This window comes from Glycine max, unplaced genomic scaffold (genome assembly GCF_000004515.6).
Source record: "Glycine max cultivar Williams 82 unplaced genomic scaffold, Glycine_max_v4.0 scaffold_141, whole genome shotgun sequence".
Taxonomy (NCBI): Eukaryota; Viridiplantae; Streptophyta; class Magnoliopsida; order Fabales; family Fabaceae; genus Glycine; species Glycine max.
The window spans coordinates 1-16067 of NW_024464780.1; the positions used below are offsets into that span (position 1 = coordinate 1).

Here is a 16067-nt window from a genome sequence, read left to right on the forward strand (position 1 = left end):
GTTTTTATGCATCATATTTACTTTATGCCCTTGCATTTTTTATTTTCTTTATTCATTTTCCAGCACCATATCTATTTTACGTCTTGCATTTTATTTTCCAGTATCATATTTATTTTTTGTCTTGCATTTTTTATTTTATTTTGTTTATTTTTATTTTATGCATCATGTTTACTTTATGTCTTGCATTTTTTATTATTTATTTTTAGCATCATGTTTATTTTATGTCTTGCATTTTTATTTTCTTTTTTATTTCCAGCATTATATTTATTTTTATGTCTTGCATTTTATTTTCTTTATTTATTTTATGCACCATATGTATTTATTGTTTTGTATTTCATGCATTTTTATTATTTCTTCTAGCATATTTATTTTAATGCATTTGCAATTTTTTATTGCCAATTAGAATGTATCTAGGTCCAATGTAAATAAAAATAAAGATGAGAATCTGCGCCGACACTCACATTTTTTTTTTTTTTTTGCCGAGGACGATAATGTAATTTGAACCGTATCCGAGGAAAAGGACCCTCACTTGATCCAACGTCATTTTAAGGGATCCGGCGCGTTTAGACTTATCTTTGCATAACTAAAAAAAAAAAAAGAAAAAAAAAGAAAAAAGAAAAAAGTCAAAACCCAAAAACTTTCCATAATCAAAATTTCAAAAAGGGGGTCAATCTTTATTCTTTCTTTCTTAATCAAATCTTTAATCAATCTTTAATCAATCAAAACTTTTTTCCAATTTAAAATCAATCGAACTCATTTCTTTTATTTCTTCTATGCCTTTTCGGCCTCTTATCTTGCCTAAACTCTTCTTTTTCGAACTTTAAAATCAATCAAAACCAACCACTCGACTTTCTACCCCGAACTACATGATTTTGATCCCATTCGGGTATGTAGGCAAAAGACTTTGTCTTTCCAAATCAATAAACAAAAAAACTTTTTTCTCCTTTCTTTTAAACCTATCTCTTTAATCTTTTCACACTTAAGCATTTATTTCCAAACAAATAATCAATTTAGCATAAAGATAAAATAAGCAAGAGGTTCCTATAAAGTACTATAGACGTTTAGGGTGCTAGTACCTTCCCTTTGCGTAACCAACCCCCGGACCTTTTGATCTTTTAAAAACTAGGGTTTTTCGAGCTTTCTCCCTTTTCTTCGGAAAAATAAAAGATCGGTGGTGATCTTAAAAATTGCGAGTCAACGCTAATCAATAGCTTGATATCCAAAAATCACCGCGACAGAAAAATGGCGACTCCACTGGGGATCGAAGACTCCTAAGTGGGTTAAACCTATCTTGTTTTTTTCATCTTTATGCTTTGTTATTATTTGAAACTGTAAATACGTGCTTAAGTGTTTATCTCTTACGTGAGTGGTGAGATAAGTCCTACACCCGGACTTGAGGGAAACATAAGATAGGATGGTGGTATAATCATAGTGTCTTTCCGAGAGTGAGTTTCGGATGTGGCACATGTGATAACCCCGCTCAATGGAGGGATCTTGGGAATATTACTATGTTGGCATGAGTAGTCGTGTTCAGCATTGATATTTCCAAGCGACCTATGAAGTTGAGGACCTTTAGTTACCTTTAACCCATCTTAGCCTTTTAGGACGTAGTGCGGTGGCTAATCAAGAGTAGTCTTGAATTAGTTGATACGCGATACTACACTCAAACGAGGCTTTCCTATGGACGTTGTTAGACCGGGAGTAGTCCCGTAATCCGACAATATCCGGAAGTGGTCAATGACTTTGGGAATTTGGTAGAACCCGTGATACAGGTATATATGAAACCATAGTCCTTACCAAATGACGTGTTTACCCTTAACTCCAACATTTCGGATTTAACTTCACCATGTTTTCTCCGTACTTTGGCATAGTCATGCATACATGCATCCATGCATAAACTCTTTTTTTTCATCCAAATTATCGAAGGACTTAGACAAGCTTTTTGTAAACTTTGTAGATATGGACATCCCACTGAGAAGCACTAGGAAGTACCTTTTCAAAAAAACAGACCTGTTGAGATTAAGGGAGCTAGCATCTTTAGTAAGTGATCCAGTTGATTTTCAAGCTCATCATGGGAAGTTGCTCAGAATTCTTAGAGTAGATGTTGAGGAAGGATGCCTAGAGACCCTGGTTCAGTTCTATGACCCGCTCTACCATTGCTTCACATTTCCCGATTACCAGCTTGTCCCCACACTTGAAGAGTACTCCTACCTAGTTGGCTTACCTGTGCCAGACAAGATACCTTTCCATGGTTTTGAGCCTACCCCTAAACCCTCCGACATCGCAGCCGCCCTCCATCTTAAAACCTCCATCATCCAAGCAAACCTTACCTCTAAAGGAGGCCTCCAAGGTCTTCCCACCCACTTCCTCTACCAACAAGCCTCCATATTTGCTGAAGCAGCTAGTACACTTGCCTTCCATTCTATCCTAGCCCTCCTTATATATGGCCTTTTACTCTTCCCAAATATTGACAACTTCATCGATATCAATGCCATTAAAATCTTTCTTACAAAGAACCCCGTACCCACTCTACTCGCCGATACCTACCATTCTATTCATGACCGTACCCAGGCTGGCCGGGGAACCATTTCTTGTTGTGCATCTTTGCTCTATCAGTGGCTTACCTTCCACTTACCTCAATCCCGTGCCTTCAAGACCAATGATGACAAGCTTTCCTGGCCTCGCCGAATCATGACTCTTGACCCATCTGACATTGTTTGGTACCAAGCAGCTAGTGATGTTGGAGAGATTATTGTGAGTTGTGGTGAATATCCCAACGTACCTCTTTTGGGTATGCGTGGCGGAATTAGCTACAACCCACTCCTCGCTCGACGACAATTTGGGTACCCGATAAAGACAAAACCAAACAACCTTGCCTTGACTAATGAATTCTATCTTAACCATGGTGATCACTCGAACAAAAGGGAAAGATTCGCACAAGCTTGGAGCGCTATCCGCAGACTCAACAGAAGTCAGTTGGGAAAGAAATCAGACTATGTGCACGAATCTTATACCCAGTGGGTTATTGATAGGACCAAGAGCTTTGGCCTACCCTACCGCTTACCTAGATACCTATCGTCCACCATCCCACCATCATCCTTGCCTATCCCCTTTGACACTAAGGAGGAGTTTCATGAACAATTAACCAAAGAAAGGCAAGAAAAAGAAACTTGGAAGAGGAGATGCCAGGAGCTAGAGCAAGAGAATGAGACTTTGAAAGGGAAGATAGCCCAACAGAGCCGTGAGCTTTTTATCCAGAACCAGAGGATGATTGAGAAGGACGACTTGCTTCGTCGGAAAGACGCCTTGCTCCACCGAGATGCTAGAAGGAAGAGGAGGTTTATGGATTTGTTCTCCCGTGCACATTCAGATTCCGAGGACCCATCTACTCCGGGAGTTTGAGTCTGAAGTTCTTAGGACCTTATGTTTAGATTTTAGCTCCCGAAATCTCTTGACTTGTAAAAAAAAAAAAAAAAAAAAAAAAAAAAATTTGTAATGTTCCAATGCTTAAGTGAAGTGTTTCAGTTTATGATGTTTACAATTTCTCTAACAAGTTCTTCGATAATAATTTGTTCCCTTTCTCTTTGCATAAGCATAAGCATGCATCATGTTGCATTCATGGTTTCTAAATCGAGTCTCACACTGTGTTCACTACTTCAAAAGGGGGGGAGTCAATCAGCCGCCGCCCAAGGAAAGTGGCTCGGCGAATTCTCCACAAACCAACTCGCATTTACAACACCAGGGCCAATCGGAAGAGGATGGATATAGTTGAACAAGAAAATCAGAGTCTCAGGGAGGAGGTTGCCACTTTACGAGAGGGAATGGATAGGTTGACGACTATGATGAGTGCACTCCTATCCGCCCAGAACTCTCAAGCTGCCGCCGCTGCTGTAGAGCAGCCTTTGGTGAGCACAACCCCGCTATCTACAGTGACTTCTCCACCCCTCTTTTTGCCTCCAGGTTGTACATGGGGAATGCCACCTCCAGTCTGTGGAAGCCCCCAGCCCGCTGTATCTGAAGTTCCACCTCCTTTTGCTCAGCAGTCAGCACCAGTTCCGCAACCCAGTACCTCTTTCCCTCAAGCTGCAATGACTTATTCAGCTCCACTGATTCACACTATTCAACAAGAGGTTGAACCAATTTTCCAAGCTGAAAATGTTGTAGCCTTCGACAAGATGGAAGAACTCCAAGAAAGATTTGATGGTATGCAAAGGGAAGTCGAAGCCCTCCGAGGAAGAGATCTGTTCGGAAAGGACGCCTGTGAATTATGCTTGGTCCCAAACGTTACTATCCCTCACAAGTTCAAGGTGCCAGACTTCGAGAAGTATAAAGGGAACTCTTGTCCCCGCAGTCACTTGGTGATGTACGCACGGAAAATGTCCATGTATACTGACAATCATAAGCTGCTTATTCATTTCTTTCAGGACAGCCTGACTGGGGCCGCTCTGAAATGGTATATGAATTTGGACAGTGCGAGCATTCGTACTTTCAATGACCTGGGTGAAGCGTTCATCCGGCAGTATAAGTACAATCTGGACATGGCCCCAGATCGTGATCAGCTCCGTGCGATGACACAAAAAGAGAAGGAAACGTTCAAGGAGTATGCCCAGCGTTGGAGGGAAGTGGCTGCCCAGATTATCCCGCCGTTGGAAGAAAAGGAAATGACCAAAATATTTCTGAAGACCCTGAGCCAGTTTTATTACGAGAAAATGGTTGCAAGTGCACCAACAGACTTCACCGAAATGGTCAACATGGGGGTGCGATTAGAGGAAGGTGTCCGAGAGGGACGTTTGACCGGGGAAAGTGCCCCTGCCGCAAGTAATGCCAAGAAGTTTGGAGGCCACTTTGCGAAGAAGAAAGATCAAGAGGTGGGAATGGTAGCTCATGGTAAGCCTCAGCAGAATTTCACCCCGTATCGTCAGGTTGCGAATGTCGCATCCACTATTCCAAACCCATCATATCACCAACAAAGGCCACATTACCCCTACCAATACCCTCCACAACAATACCCTCCACAACAATACCCTCCACAACAATACCCTCCACAACAATACCCTCCACAGCAATACCATCAGCCACAATACCCTCAAAAACAACAAAATCGCCCGCAAACCCCCCAACAGCCATATCACTCACAAAACCGCCAGAAAACAACCTTTGATCCAATCCCAATGAAGTATGCTGACTTACTCCCCGCCCTGCTCGCAAAAAACCTTGTCCAGGTCAGAACACCCCCTCGTACACCAGATGTTTTACCTCCCTGGTTTCGTCATGATTTAACCTGCGCTTTCCACCAAGGGGCCCCAGGTCATGACGTTGAAAACTGCTATGTCCTGAAGAATGAAGTGCAAAAACTAGTCCGGGCCAACTTGCTATCCTTCAAAGATCAGAATCCCAATGTTCAGGCGAACCCTCTGCCGAACCATGGGCCTGCTGTCAACATGATACAAGATTGTGATGAAGACGGTGTCATCCTGAACGTCCAACACGTTCGAACTCCCCTGGTCCCAATACATATCAAGATGTGCGAGGCAGCTCTGTTTGACCATGATCATGCAGCATGTGAAATATGTCCTGTGAATGTAAAAGGATGCCCGAAGGTACAAGAGGACGTACAAGGGTTGATAGACAACAGAGAACTAATCATCATGAGGAAGGACAAAGAAGTGTGCGTCATTACCCCTGAGTTTCAGCGGTTGGAAATAAGCTATAACAGTGGGGAATCAACTACTACTCCACTGGTGATTAGCTTGCCAGGACCTATGCCGTATGCTTCTCTAAAAGCGGTCCCTTACAAGTATAGTGCCACGATGTTGGAAGGTGGGCAGGAGGTGCCTTTGCCCTCTCTAACTCCTGCGATTTCTGTGGACAACATTGCTAGTGACAGTAAGGTTCTGAGGAATGGACGTGTTATCCCCACATTGTTTGCAAAGAAAATGAATGATCCGGCAGTTAAACAGGTGACAGTGAACGGCCCCGGTACAAGGAAGGAAGTGGGCCAATCCAATGGGACTAGCAAGAATTCTGATCATGACGAAATTCTGAAACTGATCCAGAAGAGTGAGTATAAAGTAGTAGACCAACTGCTGCAAACTCCCTCTAAGATATCCATTTTGTCTCTGCTATTGAACTCAGAAGCACACCGTGAGGCTCTAATGAAGGTGTTAGACCAAGCTTTTGTGGAGAGGGACGTGACTGTTAATCAATTGGACAGTATAGTAGGAAACATTACTGCCTGCAATAATTTAAGTTTTAGTGATGAAGAACTTCCTGAGGAGGGGAGGAACCACAATCTGGCGTTACATATATCGGTGAACTGCAAGTCTGATGCTCTGTCGAATGTACTTGTGGACACTGGTTCCTCATTGAATGTAATGGCCAAATCCACATTAGATCAACTTTCCTACCAGGGGCCCCCCATGAGAAGAAGCGGGGTGGTTGTCAAAGCGTTTGATGGATCAAGAAAGTCTGTTATCGGGGAGGTTGATTTGCCCATTACAATTGGGCCGTTTGTTTTCCAAATTACATTCCAGGTGATGGATATCCAAGCCGCATACAGTTGCCTTTTGGGTAGGCCGTGGATCCATGAAGCGGGGGCCGTGACATCCACCTTGCATCAAAAGCTGAAGTTTGTCAGAAATGGGAGATTGATCACTGTGAGTGGAGAGGAAGCCTTGTTGGTTAGTCATTTGTCAGCTTTTTCCTTTATTGGTGCTGATGAAACAGAAGGAACCTCTTTCCAAGGACTGACTGTAGAGGGTAAAAAGCCAGAGAAGAATGAAGTGTCTTTTGCTACTTGGAAGAGCGCACAGAAAGTGGTGCAGGAGGGAACAGGTGTAGGATGGGGAAAAGTTGTGCAGTTGATAGAGAGTAAAAACCGTGAAGGACTAGGATTTGCTTCCTCTGCAGGATCCGCAACGAACAGTGTTGGATCAAGCTCCATTACTAGCACCTTTTGTAGCGCCGGGTTCATCAACAACTCGCCAGAAGCCAATGCTGTCTTGGAAGACGTTCCTGAAGAGAGAGTACTTGCATTTGTCACACCTGGAAAACTTGTCCGCAACTGGGACGCGGTTGACATCCCTTCAGTAGTCCATGCATCAAAGTAATGTGTCTTTGTTTTCTCTGTTTGTTTGTTTTCCAAAAAAGATCCTTTCGTCTTGCCCAGGACGAAAGCGCAATCATGTAGGGCTGTTTTGTTTCAAGCACTACTCTTATTAATGGAAAATGTGGTTTATCCCAATATCTATACTTATTGCTCTTGCTGGAAAATGGTAACACAAAAAACCCAAAACCTTTTTTTTCTTTTTTTGTTTTCTGATTTCAATTAATTATAAAAAGTCTGCATTGTTCACTCATTTTCTAAAGTCAGTCATCAATCATATGCAGACTAAGCATTTATGAGCCCGTTGAACATAATAACCCTGCACTCTCTCCCAACTTCGAATTTCCTGTCTACGAGGCTGAAGAGGAGGAGGATGATGAGATCCCGAAGGAACTTGCTCGGTTATTGGAATATGAAAAGAAAACCATTCGGCCTCATGAGGAGGTAGTAGAGGTGATTAACTTGGGAACCGAGAAAGATAAGAAGGAAGTCAAGATTGGGGCATCGCTTGAGGCAACTGTCAGACGAAGGGTGATTGAATTACTTAAAGAATATGCCGATGTGTTCGCATGGTCGTACCAGGATATGCCCGGCTTGGATCCCCGTATTGTGGAGCACCGTTTGCCTTTGAAGCCCGAATGCCCACCGGTCAAACAGAAACTGAGAAGAACTCGCCCTGACATGGCTCTCAAGATCAAGGAGGAAGTACAGAAGCAGATCGATGCAGGTTTTCTTATCACATCAGAGTATCCTCAATGGTTAGCCAACATAGTGCCTGTTCCAAAGAGGGACGGCAAAGTCAGGATGTGCGTTGACTACCGGGATTTGAACAAGGCTAGTCCGAAAGATGACTTTCCTCTACCTCACATCGATGTATTGGTTGACAACGCTGCAAAGTCCAAGGTCTTCTCCTTCATGGACGGTTTCTCTGGGTACAATCAGATCAAGATGGCAGTTGAAGACAGAGAAAAGACATCTTTCATCACGCCTTGGGGCACCTTTTGTTACAGGGTAATGCCTTTTGGGTTGATAAATGCAGGTGCCACTTACCAAAGAGGCATGACCACTCTCTTTCATGACATGATGCACAAAGAGATAGAAGTGTACGTGGATGATATGATTGTCAAGTCAGGCACTGAAGAAGAACATGTCGAGTACTTGCTGAAAATGTTTCAACGGCTGAGAAAGTACCAACTTCGACTGAATCCCAACAAATGTACCTTTGGTGTTAGATCTGGAAAACTCTTGGGTTTCATAGTCAGTCAGAAAGGTATTGAAGTAGATCCTGACAAGGTCAAGGCCATTAGAGAAATGCCGGTTCCACAAACAGAGAAACAAGTGAGAGGTTTTCTTGGGCGTCTAAATTACATTTCTCGTTTCATCTCGCACATGACAGCCACGTGCGGACCTATATTCAAGTTGCTTCGAAAAGATCAAGGGGTTGTTTGGACCGAAGATTGTCAAAAGGCTTTTGATAGTATCAAGAATTATCTGCTAGAACCTCCAATTCTTATACCGCCAGTTGAAGGAAGGCCTCTGATTATGTACTTGACTGTGTTAGAAGATTCTATGGGCTGTGTGCTCGGACAACAGGATGAGACCGGAAGGAAAGAGCATGCCATCTACTACTTGAGCAAGAAGTTTTCAGATTGTGAGTCCAGGTACTCCCTACTTGAGAAAACTTGTTGTGCACTAGCCTGGGCTGCCAAGCGTCTTCGTCATTACATGATTAATCACACCACCTGGCTAATATCTAAAATGGACCCGATCAAGTATATCTTTGAGAAACCCGCTCTGACAGGAAGAATTGCTCGTTGGCAGATGTTGTTATCCGAGTATGATATCGAATACCGCACCCAGAAGGCAATTAAGGGGAGTGTTCTTGCTGATCATTTGGCTCACCAACCAATCGAGGACTATCAACCCATCAAGTTTGACTTTCCTGATGAAGAGATTATGTACTTGAAGATGAAGGATTGTGATGAACCATTGCTTGGAGAAGGTCCAGATCCCGAGTCCAGATGGGGTTTGATTTTTGATGGAGCCGTGAATGTCTTTGGCAATGGAATTGGGGCAGTTATTATCACTCCTGAAGGTAATCATCTCCCTTTCGCTGCAAGGTTACAGTTTGATTGCACCAAAAATATGGCAGAGTATGAAGCATGTATCCTGGGCATTGAAAAAGCCATCGACTTGGGAATCAAGAACCTTGACATTTACGGGGATTCAGCTCTCGTAATCAACCAAATCAAAGGAGAATGGGAAACTCGCCACCCCGGTTTGATTCCATACAAAGATTATGCAAAGCGTTTGCTAACCTTCTTCAACAAAGTGGAGCTTCACCACATCCCTCGTGATGAGAACCAGATGGCAGATGCGTTAGCAACTTTATCCTCCATGTACGAAGTGAGTCACCGAAACAATTTGCCAACAATCAGAATTCAGCGCCTCGAGAGGCCCGCTCACGTATTTGCAGTCGGAGAGGTTGTTGGTGATAAGCCCTGGTTCCATGATATCAAGTGTTTCCTCCAAAGTCAGGAATATCCACCTGGAGCATCCAACAAGGATAGGAGAACTTTGAGAAGATTGTCTGGTAATTTCTTCCTAAATGGGGATGTTTTGTACAAAAGAAACTTTGACATGGTACTACTCAGGTGTGTAGATAAGCAAGAAGCAGAATTTTTGATGCATGAGGTACATGAAGGCTCCTTTGGAACTCATCCCAATGGACATGCAATGGCAAGGAAGTTGTTGAGAGCAGGTTACTACTGGATGTCGATGGAGACAGATTGTTGCAAACATGCTAGGAAGTGCCACAAGTGCCAGATTTATGCTGACAGAATTCATGTACCACCAACTACACTTAATGTTCTTTCTTCTCCGTGGCCCTTCTCTATGTGGGGCATCGATATGATTGGTAGAATCGAACCGAAAGCTTCAAACGGGCATCGTTTCATTCTAGTGGCTATTGATTACTTCACCAAGTGGGTTGAAGCAGCATCTTATGCAAATGTGACTAAGCAAGTTGTGGTCTGTTTTATCAAGAATCAGATCATCTGCCGTTATGGTGTGCCCAACAGAATCATTACAGATAATGGAACGAACTTGAACAACAAGATGATGAAAGATTTGTGTGAAGAGTTCAAGATGGAGCATCACAATTCTTCTCCTTACAGACCTCAGATGAATGGCGCAGTTGAAGCTGCAAACAAGAATATCAAGAAGATAGTGCAGAAGATGGTGGTCACATACAAAGACTGGCATGAGATGTTACCGTATGCTTTGCATGGGTATCGCACTTCAGTGCGTACCTCAACAGGGGCAACCCCCTTCTCTTTGGTGTATGGTATGGAAGCAGTACTCCCTGTGGAGGTTGAGATTCCATCAATGAGAGTTCTAATGGAGGCCCAGTTATCAGAAGCTGAATGGTGCCAAAGCAGATATGATCAGTTGAATCTAATTGAAGAAAAACGCATGAAGGCCTTGTGCCACGGACAACTTTATCAACAGAGGATGAAGCAAGCTTTCGACAAGAAGGTTCGTCCTCGTGTGTTTCAAGAAGGAGATCTTGTGCTCAAGAAGGTTTTATCTTTCCAACCCGATTCTAGGGGCAAGTGGACGCCTAATTACGAAGGCCCATATGTCGTCAAGAGAGCTTTCTCTGGTGGTGCACTGACTCTTACGACTATGGATGGGGATGAGCTCCCTCGTCCCGTGAATGCGGATGCAGTCAAGAAATACTTTGTCTAAAAATAAAAGAACAGCTCGGTAAGTCGAAAACCCGAAAGGGCGGCTTAGGCAAAAATGAGCGTCTCGGTGGGTCGAAAACCCGAAAGGGCGGCCCAGGCAAAAATTAGAGACATCAAACAGAAAAAATAATTAGCCTGATAGGTCGAAAACCCGAAAGGGCGATCTATGCAAAAGTTAAGGATCAAAAGACAAAGTAACTGCATCGAGATGATCTTTGTTCATTTGGGGCACAATGGAATGTCAAGGAGACCCTGAATCTGAAGCATCCAAACAGTGGAATTCAAGGTTGTCAGAGGGAACAACGGTTATTGTGTTCAATGAACCTTCGATTTCTATTTACCATTTTCCAAACTTTGTAAGATCAGTGGAGCCATGTCATTGGCAGGTCACCACTCTTTCAAATAAATTTGAGCCTGTTGCCTTTCATTTGGAATTCTCACTTATTCAGCTTATAAAACCTTTCCTTTTTTTATGGTAGCATTTGAAACAAAATATGTCTCAAAATCATAAATTTTCTTTCATGTCTTTTTTGAGAAGCACAAACAACAAAACACTTTTTCTTTGAACTCGTGAATAGATGAAGGGTGTGTCAACAGCTACCCTGAGAATGGATAAACCTTGCAGGTTGCACGTGGTCAATTGCTTTTTTCAAAAAAAAAAAAAAAAAAAAATAAATAAAATAAAAAATAATAATAATAAGCATGACCACAGAAGCACCAGCTCTCCTACCATGTTTTTTGGATTGGTACGTTCTCCCCAAGAAATGTTTATTCCCCATCAGTTGCTGCATACGCCGGGTTTTACCCCGTCACTATTTTGATATACCCTAGTGGCATCATCCCCATTGAAGATTGCCGAGTGTTTGTGATGCGACGTCGGGTCACTTTCAATCTTACCTGTCCAATCTTGTTCCACCAAATTTATCATTCATACAATCATACAAGTCAATCCTCCATACGGTCATACAAGTCGTGTCGTTATTCAGGTATTCATACATTCATGCATATACACATTCATGCATATACAATAAAGACAATATCATGCGTACATGGCTGCATTAACCATCATGAGTCTTGCTTCAATTATCTTTCCATTTCGATCAATCATGAATAATTTGTAACCCTCTATTTCCCCCAGGTGTCATCCCCAGTGTGTCTGATCCAAAGATGTCACCCTCTCTTCGCCAAGTGGCAATTTCTTTAATGAACAGCTTGTGCATCATTTGCCTCTGTTTCATGTCATCAGTTGACTAGTTCGGCAATAACCCGAACAGTTGACATTTATCTTTGTTTCTCATCAGTTGACTAGTTCGGCAATAACCCGAACAGTTGACATTTATCTTTGTTTTTCATCAGTTGACTAGTTCGGCAATAACCCGAACAGTTGACATTTATCTTTGTTTCTCATCAGTTGGCTAGTTCGGCAATAACCCGAACAGTTGACATTTATCTTTGTTTCTTATCAGTTGACTAGTTCGGCAATAACCCGAACAATTGACATTTATCTTTGTTTCTTGTCAGTTGACTAGTTCAGCAATAACTCGAACAGTTGACATTTATCTTCAATTCTGGTCAGTTGGCTAGTTCGGCAATAACCCGGACAGTTGATATTTATCTTTGTTTTTTGTCAGATTGGCTAGTTCAGCAATAACTCGAACAGTTGACATTTATCTTCAATTCTGGTCAGTTGGCTAGTTCGGCAATAACCCGAACGTCTGACATTTATCTTTGTCCCTTTGTCGTCAGTGGCAGTTCGTCGTCAACCCGAACAGCTGACATTTATCCCCAGTAAAACCATGTGATCCCCAGTCGGACCCCGTTTCTTTGACAAAATCGGGTACCATTTGGTTTTGTTGTTCCCAGTCGAGCCATTTTCCTCGTCTTGCATTCATACTTGCATCGCAAGCATTCGCAACATTACATGCATAACAGATCATGCACAGCATCTCATGCATAACAGTGCATTCATAGCATTTAGTAGTTGAAATTGGTCAAAAATGGTGTACTCTGTATTTAAATCTCTTCGACCCGTCGCTTTAAAAGTTTCACTTTTAAATCTCTGTAACGAAGAGACTTAAATAGGGGCATCTGTCATACCCCATTTTTGACCCGTTTTTATTTCTTTTTTTCTCGTCTTTTAAGCCGGAAATTTCCATCATTTCAGATGAAATTTCGGCAGGGAGGTATTTTAAAATACCTCATTTTTGTTTTGAAGACGACCCCTTTTTTTTTTTTTATTTACCTTTTTATTATTATTATTATTATTCTTAGTTATTATTTTCTTCTTTTTTTTTTCCTTTTATTAAGTGTTTTTATTATTTCCGTTTTTTATTAATATCTTTATTAGTATCTTCTTTTCGTTTTTTTTATTTTATTTTATTTTATTTTATGTTTGCTGTTTTATATTTTGTTTTTTTTCCTTTCCTTTTTTCCTTTTTCTTCTTTTCGGTCTTTTTTGGTCCAGGCCCAGAGGGGCTCTTCGTTTTTTACCCTAATTCTGTCCTTTAAATGCTGCATTAATTACTGTGCGTGTCAGAGGAGTGAATACGGACAGTCAAAGCGCCAGAACAGCCAAGCCTACAAAGAACCGCCACCCTCCTCCTCCGTGAACCACCGCCATCAGCCGAGCCTACAAAGAACCGCCACCCTCCTCCTCCGTGAACCACCACCATCAGCCAAGCCTACAAAGAACCGCCACCCTCCTCCTCCGTGAACCACCACCATCGACCAAGCCTACATCAGATCCGCCACCCAACACCACCAACCACAAGCACTGCGTCAAACACCCAACACCACCAACCACAAGCACTGCGTCAAACACCCAACACCACCAACCACAAGCACTGCGTCAAACACCCACACCCACACAACCCAAGCTGTAACCGATTTTACTCTGAAGCTTAAACGATAATATAAGGACAAAGGTAGTTCACTTTTTTTCTAAGATTCAAGGCTAGATCTAGGCTTTATCGGTATTGGTTTTTTTTCAAAAAAAAATAACTGTGGATTTGAGAACTAGGAAAAAAAGGGAATTCAAAACATGTAGTTTTTTAAAAAAAAAAAAAAAAAAAAAAAAGGAGGAGATTCTTTTTCCGACGCGGCGGCGCCGCCACCCATGGCCAGCCAGCCACGGCGCCGGTAAACAACTTCCGGCGGTGTGTGTTAGAGAGAGAAGAGAGCTCTTGAGCGTTTTTTTTTTAGAGAGAGAAAGAGGTTGGATTTATGTTTTTTTTGTGTTTATTTTCTAATTTATACTGCTGCCATGACCAAGACTATGGTGCACGCGGATCTCTGTGTCCCCATGGACCGTCAGGGTTGAACCGTTAGATCCTAGATCTAACGGCCAATGTTATCCCCTGTTTTGATCAGATGCGTCTCACCTCTTGGTTTTTACTTTGTTCTTCTTCTCTTGTGACGTTTGATTGAGATCTAATGGCTAAGACTGTGTCTCCCCATGATCAAATCTGGACGCTTCGATCAATCTGACGATTCAGATTTGATCTGTTAAGCCCACATTTTTATTTGAGCCCGTTTCTTTTTTCTGTTTCTTCTAGTATTTTACTTTCTGCACTTCCCTGTTACTTCTGCACCCCCTTTTTTCTTCTCTATTCTTTTTTTGTTGTTGCTTTTTTTTTATGCATCATATTTACTTTATGCCCTTGCATTTTTTATTTTCTTTATTCATTTTCCAGCACCATATCTATTTTACGTCTTGCATTTTATTTTCCAGTATCATATTTATTTTTTGTCTTGCATTTTTTATTTTATTTTGTTTATTTTTATTTTATGCATCATGTTTACTTTATGTCTTGCATTTTTTATTATTTATTTTTAGCATCATGTTTATTTTATGTCTTGCATTTTTATTTTCTTTTTTATTTCCAGCATTATATTTATTTTTATGTCTTGCATTTTATTTTCTTTATTTATTTTATGCACCATATGTATTTATTGTTTTGTATTTCATGCATTTTTATTATTTCTTCTAGCATATTTATTTTAATGCATTTGCAATTTTTTATTGCCAATTAGAATGTATTTAGGTCCAATGTAAATAAAAAATAAAGATGAGAATCTGGGCCGACACTCACATTTTTTTTTTTTTTTGCCGAGGACGATAATGTAATTTGAACCGTATCCGAGGAAAAGGACCCTCACTTGATCCAACGTCATTTTAAGGGATCCGGCGCGTTTAGACTTATCTTTGCATAACTAAAAAAAAAAAAAAAAAAAAAAAAGAAAAAAGAAAAAAGTCAAAACCCAAAAACTTTCCATAATCAAAATTTCAAAAAGGGGGTCAATCTTTATTCTTTCTTTCTTAATCAAATCTTTAATCAATCTTTAATCAATCAAAACTTTTTTCCAATTTAAAATCAATCGAACTCATTTCTTTTATTTCTTCTATGCCTTTTCGGCCTCTTATCTTGCCTAAACTCTTCTTTTTCGAACTTTAAAATCAATCAAAACCAACCACTCGACTTTCTACCCCGAACTACATGATTTTGATCCCATTCGGGTATGTAGGCAAAAGACTTTGTCTTTCCAAATCAATAAACAAAAAAACTTTTTTCTCCTTTCTTTTAAACCTATCTCTTTAATCTTTTCACACTTAAGCATTTATTTCCAAACAAATAATCAATTTAGCATAAAGATAAAATAAGCAAGAGGTTCCTATAGAGTACTATAGACGTTTAGGGTGCTAGTACCTTCCCTTTGCGTAACCAACCCCCGGACCTTTTGATCTCTTAAAAACTAGGGTTTTTCGAGCTTTCTCCATTTTCTTCGGAAAAATAAAAGATCGGTGGTGATCTTAAAAATTGCGAGTCAACGCTAATCAATAGCTTGATATCCAAAAATCACCGCGACAACAGTGTTGTATTTGAATGGAAAAGTATATGAAGATAATGATGGTGTAATATTTGAAGGCAGTAAAAAAACAATTTAGATTAAACGTGGAATTAGTTTCAATGCTTTGAAGAAAAAAATTGGAGACAAGGTAAAGTTAGAAAATAATGAAATTATTTATGCTATCAGTTGTAGATTTTTAGTGTCAAAAAAATATATTGCCTTGCAAATTTGCGATGACGAAGACGTTGAAACGATGCTGGAAAGTTTTAAACAACAACAAGAAATGTCAGTTCTAGAATTGTACATAGAAAAGGATGTGGCTGGTGGTTCAATGTTTCATTCTGCAAATTCCCTTACATCATGTG

General features: G+C 41.0%; 2 protein-coding genes across 2 annotated transcripts; both read left to right on the forward strand.

The window, feature by feature from the left end:
* Nucleotides 1–1959: 1959 nt before the first annotated feature.
* Nucleotides 1960–3402, forward strand: LOC102664121 (uncharacterized). The gene has a single exon (XM_006599924.2). The coding sequence runs from the start codon at nucleotides 1960–1962 to the stop codon at nucleotides 3400–3402; it is 1443 nt and encodes a 480-aa protein (XP_006599987.2).
* Nucleotides 3403–3758: 356 nt separating this feature from the next.
* LOC102664250 (uncharacterized) lies at nucleotides 3759–11157 on the forward strand. Its single transcript, XM_006599925.4, has 2 exons — nucleotides 3759–7088; nucleotides 7373–11157. The coding sequence occupies exons 1-2, from the start codon at nucleotides 3759–3761 to the stop codon at nucleotides 10853–10855; spliced, it is 6813 nt and encodes a 2270-aa protein (XP_006599988.2). The 3' UTR covers nucleotides 10856–11157.
* Nucleotides 11158–16067: the final 4910 nt, after the last annotated feature.

Coding starts and splice junctions, on each gene's coding strand:
- LOC102664121 (XM_006599924.2), top strand. CDS start 1,960: ATGGACATCCCACTGAGAAGCACTAGGAAGTACCTTTTCAAAAAAACA.
- LOC102664250 (XM_006599925.4), top strand. CDS start 3,759: ATGGATATAGTTGAACAAGAAAATCAGAGTCTCAGGGAGGAGGTTGCC. Junction 7,089..7,372: donor ACGCGGTTGACATCCCTTCA/GTAGTCCATGCA, acceptor TTCTAAAGTCAG/TCATCAATCATATGCAGACT.